Raw genomic sequence first — 8,113 nt, 5'->3', positions numbered from 1 at the left:
AAAAGAAAACCAAAACCCAAAGATCCTTTCTTCTTTTGATGCTAAGTGTCCTCTAGGCAAAAGTTGGCACTTGCAGATAAGCAAATAATTTTGTATTGTGATCTTCTCCCAAGAGATTTTCCCACTGAGCAGAGCAACTTCTTAGCAAAAGGCAGGCCTCCACTGCCCAGCATCAAGGAGCCCACTCAAGGACAGCCCTTCCTTTAAAACTTATGCTTTCTTACAGCAAGATATAGGGTTTCCCCAGAAGCAAGTTCTGGGACAGGGGCCTGAGAGGAAAGCAAAAGCCCACAGGAAGCGTACAGAAGGCAGGAGGGAGCGCCCATGCACACTGACACCGGACGCAGCGAGTCTGTTCTGGAAGCAGAGAAGAGACCCAGATCATTGAAGGAGCTTAGCAAAAAGGAACCCTCCAGAAAGAAGACCTTTTACAAAAAGTTCTGTCTTGAGCTATTGCCACTGCCAGGAGGTAATAGGGGAAAAAAGTAGTTGTTCTAAATTTTGTTCTCTTGTGCCAAAGCAAAGGTTTATGGATCCTTCCCAATCAGCATCACAGTCAGCAGAGTGTACCAAGAAGCAAGGCTGTGGAAGCTACGTGGTGAGGATTCCTGTCTCATCTTAATCAAAGGGAGAAGGAAAAACCACGGGCCGAGTAGCACTGCTACTAGAAGACGTTCCCTTTGATAATAGTAAATTCAAAACACATGGTGACATATTCTGGTCTCTAATTCCAGAAACTAGAGAAAATACTATGGCAACAAATGAATTTTCTCATTTTTGTCAAGTATACTGGCAGACAGTGACTGGTAGCAGGAGTGCTCATCAAGGCAGTCGGTGCTACAGACTGCATAATTCCCCTTCTCTCTTGGGAAAATCAGATTCGACAATTTATCAGAAACTTTCCCCAGAATTTGTATGATTCTTTTATCTAATATATTTTATGCTTCAATCAATTATCAGTCCCTTCACAATACTACTAAAATTGGAAGATATGAATTAGTTAAAGGTCAGGCCCTCAAAGTTTTTTCCTTTTAGCAAAAAACTATTTATACAGGAAAAGTGCTTATTCATTAAACAAATGAATTTATGGAATTTAGTCCTTACACACCATTTCTTCAGGACATAAGTATAACTGCTTTGAAAGCCACGCCACATGCACAGAAATATTAAAGTCAATGTCGCAAGGTCAGACTACGCAGTTAGTATTTGAGTGTATCAATAAGTGTTTTAATCTGGACTCAATCTGTGTTAACAGAAAATATTCACACAGTTAAGTGCCCTCTTACAGTCTCAGGATCTTCAGAAATGTATTTTCTTTGCTATCAGTAAAAAAATTAAAAGAAAAAAATTACACAACCAAGAAGAGATTCAACTAAAGCTTCCATATGTGTTAGGGTTTCAAGATACCTTTACATGATTAATTCCAAGTCAGTTTATCACACAGACTACACTAGCCTGAGGCTGATATAAATACTTAACTGGATCCTCTCCACAACAGAGACTATAATTCGGGTGAATTAGATGACGATATGAGACTTCTAATGAGACTCTGGAGTATTTTTAAATGGATGAAAACAACACAAAAAGTCAACTGAAGAAATGCAACTGTATATGGAATGAGTGAAGATGTCTATTAAATTAATAAACCATTACTGGACCCTATAAAACTAGGACTCAAAAAATATTTCCCTGTTCTTTGATGACTACAAAGACATTCATTTCCAAAGAAATCAGAGTTCTTGTTTCGAAGGACATTGAAATTAAAGCACAGTATGGGCAACCAACAGATTCTAAAATTGTAACAGTGGCAAAAATGTATCTTTTTGGGGGCTGGAGAGATGGCTCAGTGGTCTAAAGCACCTACTTAGAACAAGCTTAGCAAAGCATCAGGGACCGCGGTTCGATCCCCCAGCACCACATGCCAGCCAGCCCCGCCCCCTGGTGGGCTGAGCTGGCCACACACACCACACACACTCACTCTCTCTCTGTCTCTGTCTCTCTCTCTCAAATAAATAAATAAATAAAAATTTAAAAACAAATCAATTAAAAAAAATGTATCTTTTTAAGAACTTCATAGGCAAGTACAATTTCTACTAAAATATAGCCAAAATACATCACTAATTTTCAAAATTTGAAAAGTTAATTTACATTTATCATATATCTGGCAGTGGCTTAAGCATTAGTATTGCCTGTTGAGGTGGCTGATGCCTGTAATCCCAGCACTTGGGAGGCTGAGGCAGGACGATCACTTCAAGTTCAAGGACAGCCTGGGCTACATAATGCTATGAACTACACAGCAAGACCCTGTCTCAAAAAAACAAACAAAAGTATCAGAACCATTTCATTTAATTTTAGTGCTTCATTACAATCTACCATGGATGACTGTTAAGAGAAACCCAATGTTAAAAAAATATCTATTACATGCCTGTAACTCCAGTGTTCGGGAAGCTGAGGCAGGAGGATCACCATGAGTTTGAGGCCAGTCTGGGCTACATGGGAAGTTCAAGGCTACCCTGAACTACACTGTGAGACCTTGTCTTTAAAAAAAAAAAATTATGAATTTTAAATATGCCATGGAAGTAAAAAAAAGTTAAAATATAAATTGCTCTTTATTTTTGTTCTGATAAGTATTTTTTCAAGAAAATCAACTAATAGGAGCCGGGGAGATGGCTCAATAGAAATAAATGCTTCCCTGGCAGGTGCAAGGGCCTGAGTTCAATCCCCAGTTCCACCAAAAAAAAAAGAAGAAGAAAAGAAAATCAACTATCCTCTTGGGGTAGGAGTGCAGGTCAGTGATAAGAGTGTGTGTTGATTCCTTGCTTGTATGCATGCATATACACACAGAGATTTTCAGACATGCTAGCACATGCCTATAGTACTAGCACTCTGAGAGGCTAAGGTAGGAGGATCACAAGTGCAGGGCCATCCCAGGCATGTAGCAAGACCTTATCTCAAAAAATAGAGAAAGGGAAAGGAAAAAAAAAGAAAAATGTACTAGGGATGTAGCTCAGTGTGAATGCCCTGGACTCAATCTCCAGTACACCAAAGAAGGAAAAAAGACTATTAGAAAATATAATTTATTCCTTTAATGGGGTTAAAAAGATTTATTCTGCTCAACTGAAAAGCAAAGCTAAAATGAAGCAAAAACAAAAAACAAACTTTGTTATAGATTTATGAACAAATGCTCTTTTGTGGAGCATGGTTGGGCACACCCATAATCTCAGCCAGTTGGAAGGCCAAGGCAGGAGGACCTCAAGTTCAAGGCCAGTGTAGACAAGTTATAAAGATCTTGTCTTAAGTCAAGTATGGTGGTACACACCTGTAATCCCAGCACTTGAGAGGCTGAGGTAGCAGGATTGTTGCAACTTTAAGACCAGCCTGAGCTACAAAGTGAACTCAAGGCCAGCCTGAACTACACAGCACTCTGAGACCTTGTCTCAAAAAACTAAAAAGAAAGATCTTGTCTCAAAATTTAATTAACTCAGTGGTAGAGCGACTACCTCGAATACACAAGGCTTGGGTTCAATCCTAGTACCACAAAAACAAAGAAAATTCTTTTAAAATAAAAACCATTTCACATAATTGAAAGAATATGTGGTCTCACTTAGGACTTTTTTTTTTTTTTTTGTGCTACCAAGGATTGAACTCAGGACCTTGCACTTGCCAGGCAAGTGCTTATTCTACTGAGCTATTTCCCCAGGCCTTCACTTAGGACTTTTTTAAAAAGAGGACACTGCCATATTTATGACTTGATTAAATCCAATTCTGTCTTGAACTCTGAAGCACAAAAAGAGCAGTAAACATCTGCTGTGTAAAAGGTACAGAGACACCATAATCACAGGACCACAGATGCCAAACAGTCACAAGCCAGTGTGTCTAGAGCCCAAGGTGCCTATTGTCTCAGCGGACTATACTAGCCCAAAGATCAGGGATTGGTGGGCACACAACTGCACTCCCACACTTTTCCATACTGGTCCACACAAACACTCTAGGGAGCTAGAAAGGTTTACCTCAAGATCACCTTTGGTAATTGATTCTTCTTCGACCCGGAACTGAAGGTCCTCAACCTTCCTGTAGAATAAATCAACACAAAGAACATTAGAAGGTAATGAAGGAACTGTCTGCCTTACTGACCCCACAAAGTCTACAATCAATGTCCTGCCAAACTCAACAGATGGTGGTGAAAGGAAGGCTATGGAGAGACAGAAAATAAAGAAATCCATTTTCAGGACTCTAGTTTATAAAAGAGCTAAAGACTAATTATTTAGGAAATTCTAAGATTTACCCAGAAGGCATGAGATAAGCACTGAGAAAAATTAACTGCTTCCCTTGGTCACAGGCACCATAATGGATCTATCAAAATAAGACCAACCTATATAAAAATATTTCTATAGCATTGGGAGGCCCAAGTAGGAACAAGACCAGCCTGGCCTACATGGCAAGACCCTGACTCCAAAAAAAAAAATTTTTTTTTCTATTACCACAGAAATAGCCTTGAGATTCCAACTGCATAAATTCTTTTTTTTTTTTTTTTTTCCCCTTTTTTTTAATGTATTTAGTACAGGGTCTACAGGATCTCACTACATATTTATTTAGGATTTGTAGTGATCCTCCCATTCTCAGCCTCCCAAACACCATAAATTCTACTTTACAATACCAAACCTGGGGGAGTGTGGCACAGAAACCAAATTGCCTGTGTTACCCCCTATCAGGCACCTTGGGCTGGGGTCATCAGACTTCTCAGAGACCCCACTCAATACCTCCTGCTCCTTAACTCTTAGCAGCACCAGGGGCCAGGGAGATAGCTTAGTAGATTAAATGCTTGCCTGGCAAGCACAAGGGCCTGAGTTTAATCCCCGGTTGGGGGGTGGGGGAGGAGACACAGCACCAACACTTGCTCCAAGGTTGGGAAAATAGAGTTGTGAGTGATTTAGGGGCAAAGCAATCAAGAATCCTTTGATTCTAAAGTGTACACTTTCAGGTAATTAAAGTAAATGTGACATTGGGTGTGGTTTCATTCAACATCATATAGTCAATGAACTATGATACTTGGATTTACAATATCCACTTGACATCTGTACCATGCTGCTCCTTGTGCCAAAGATGGAATGGAGGACTGTATGCATGCTAAGCCAGCACTACCACTAAGCCACACTCCCTTGTCCCCACATTACTCATCTTCACAAAGGTGAGAAAAAGACAAAGAAAAGAGGGACAAAGTTCATAATCTATGTGTGAAACAAAACAGAGCCCTTCCAAGTAACATTTCTGGCAAAGTTAAGAAAAAAAAAAAAAATCAAGCCATCAGTTTAACTTAGTGACACAGTGCCTGCCTGGCAAGCATGAGGTCCTGAATTCACTTTCTCATAGAACTTATTTGTTCATGGCCTGGAATATAAGAACTAAACCTCCTATATAAGAACTAAATTTTTATGCCTCATATAACAACTTGTTTTTGTTTTTAGAAGGAGTCTCACTCTACAGTTCAGACTGAATTTGAAGTCACTATGTAGTTCAGTGTGGCCTTGAACTCATGGAGATCCTCCTGCCTTGGCATGCGCCATCATGCTTGGCCATACCATTTAACATTTGATTTCATATGTACCTGAAAAACTGTTTCACATGCAAGAGTTTTGTTTTCTTGTAAGGGTCTGGGATTCTCAAGGGCAAGGACCTTTTATCACCCACCAGACATAATACGATTTCATAAACACTATGCAACCTGGATCTAGAACAGCGATGGTGAAATTTTTAGAGCATTCAATGACACTAACAACACACTGCCACAGGCCTGCCACCACTGCTGTAGTTCCTGCTCAGCAAGAGACTCCAGGTGAAAGATGTTTGGAATCACCTCCATAATGCTAACTAAAGCTGCCAGTAGAAGGAAGATTAACATGCAGGTCATACACAAGGAAATATTTGCCAGATTTATCAGGTCTGGATCCCAAACATTTTGCAATGTGTCAAATCAAAGTGCCCACTACTCACATAGCGTGAAGAGTCTGATTTCTGCTGAAAATACAGTTATTCTTTTGGTTCTAAGGGTGGACACCAACACAATTGCTTTTTCTTTTTTGCTTGTTAGTTTCCTATGCTAGGGATTAAACCCAGGACCTTCTCACAAGCTGTGTCTCCAGCCTGCCACCCTTACCCCATACCACCAGTTAACATAAATTTCAGTCAGGGTCTTGTTAAATTGCCCAGATTGGGCTTAAGCTTTCAATCTTTCTGAATCAGCCTTCCAAAATACTGGGATTTCAGGCATATTCCACTATACCCAGATACTAACAAAGGTTTGGTTTTAGTTTTTTTGAGATAAGGTCCTATTGTACAATCTATGTTCCAAGCTAGTCTTAAACTCATAATGTGACCCAGGCTAGCTTGAACCTGTGGACTCGTGTCTCAGCCTCCTAGTGCTGGGATTATAGGCATGCACTACTATGCCCAACTACTAACGAAGTTTTTGACAAGAAATCTCTTTTAAAGATCACTTAAAAGGAAGGATTACGGGGCTGGTGAGATGGCTCAGTGGTCTAAAGCACCTACTTAGAGCAAGCTTAGCAAAGCACAGGGACCGCGGTTCAATCCCCCAGCACCACATCCAGCCAGCCCTGCCCCCTGGTGGGCTGAGCTGGCCACACACACACACACAAATAAATAAAATTTTTTAAAAAAGGAAGGATTACACACATACAGTGAAAGCACAGTTAGGGGTTACCTTTTCTCCTCTTCTAGTTGGTTCAGAAGCTCCACCTTCTCCCTGTCAGCTGCTTCCACCATTGTCCGTAGCTGGTCCATCTTGGCCTCCAATTCTAAGACATGCTGAGAAAGCAAAGATGCCAGTGAGAGGCCTATTTATGATCAGCTACAGGCCCAGACATGCCTCCAGTCACGGTATCTCCATAATGGATGCCCATTACCCTAAAATCTTGTCAAGTTTAAATGCTATCTTAATAGATTATTCTAGATACGTTTCCTGGAAACTAGATAAATAACAATGCCATTAAATCAAGAGGACAATAAACTCTCATCTTTTCCAAGCTGAAACACATGTCAGTAATAATCTACAGACACGAGCTGTGATCACTGCCTGCTCATGATCACCTAGTAAATAAGGTGGCTTAACAAAGACGGCCCCAAACATAAAGACCAAAAAGACTAAGGCAGAATCAACAAAAACAAAATTTCATCCTTATGATGATAGAAACTGGCACCCAGGTCACAGCTTTCAAACAAGCTCAGCAAAGAAACTGATACTCATTTCCAGTTCTCTCAAATTTAGCTTCCTGGCTTCAAGTAGCATGGACACCTTTCAGCCTCCTCAAATTAGAAATGATCATTATTCTCCACAACAAGGTCAGCACCAGACTTCACCTGGTCATGCCCGTCCCGAGCCAGGGCTAGCTCCTGCTCTATCTCCCCCACATGGCTGGTGGCCTTGGCCACCTCGGCCCGCTCCAGGTCCCGCTCAGCCAGCAGCTGTTCAATGTGCTGCTGCTTCTCCTTCAGTGCCTCCTGGAGGGCAGTGGTGCCCGAGATCTTGCGGGCGTAGCGGGAAGAGGTCTCAGTCAACTGCAAAGGAAAGTTAGAGAAGTGAAGGGCAATGGTGCTATAGGGACGGGGGAGTGACGCATGCATGGCAATGTCTCTGCAGTAAAGCAAGACAGTGCCCAGGCTCATAAGCTTGCTAAGTCCTAAGCAGGGTTTAGAGCAAGAAAACAAGGCAGCTCACACCTCTGTCTTTCTCCTCACAAAGAACACCTCAGTGAAACGCACTCATGAAACAATTGGAGCATTTTTAGCAACACAAAGTTCAAGTCACAGGTACTCTGAGCTGGGCAGAGAGGTCCTTGCAGGCATCTAGAAACATTCCTCAGAAGCTATTTAATAAGTCTAACTTGTATTTCAACCTGAGCTGAAATACGATTAATATTTAAGTTAATTAATAACTTAAATATGATTAAGTTATTTTCTTGACTGCCAGGCATAGTGGAATACACCAATAATCCCAACACTTGAGAGACTGAAACAAGAGGATCACCAGGAGCTCAAGGCCAGCTTGCACTACACAATGCCTCTCTGTTTGGTGAAAGAAAAAAAAAAAAAAAAA

General features: G+C 41.0%; 1 protein-coding gene across 10 annotated transcripts in view; it reads right to left on the bottom strand.

Annotated features, from left to right (window-relative positions):
- Clip1 (CAP-Gly domain containing linker protein 1) overlaps positions 1-8,113 on the bottom strand; it is a 192,189-nt gene that overhangs the window by 64,780 nt on the left and 119,296 nt on the right. For 7 of the 10 annotated variants that reach the window (XM_023720598.1, XM_023720597.1, XM_004635887.2 and 4 more), the window contains exons 6-9: positions 7,378-7,575; positions 6,722-6,825; positions 4,011-4,071; positions 1,287-1,319 (exon numbers count right to left, since the gene is read on the bottom strand). In XM_023720598.1, coding sequence (XP_023576366.1) covers positions 1,287-1,319; positions 4,011-4,071; positions 6,722-6,825; positions 7,378-7,575 — 396 coding nt within the window. The remainder of the gene's footprint in view (positions 1-1,286; positions 1,320-4,010; positions 4,072-6,721; positions 6,826-7,377; positions 7,576-8,113) is intronic. The other 3 variants (XM_023720602.1, XM_004635889.3, XM_023720605.1) reach the window with 1 other exon arrangement.

Source organism: Octodon degus, unplaced genomic scaffold (assembly GCF_000260255.1).
Source record: "Octodon degus isolate 3935 unplaced genomic scaffold, OctDeg1.0 scaffold00076, whole genome shotgun sequence".
Classification (NCBI taxonomy): domain Eukaryota; kingdom Metazoa; phylum Chordata; class Mammalia; order Rodentia; family Octodontidae; genus Octodon; species Octodon degus.
This window is presented reverse-complemented; position numbering and strand designations above follow the sequence as displayed.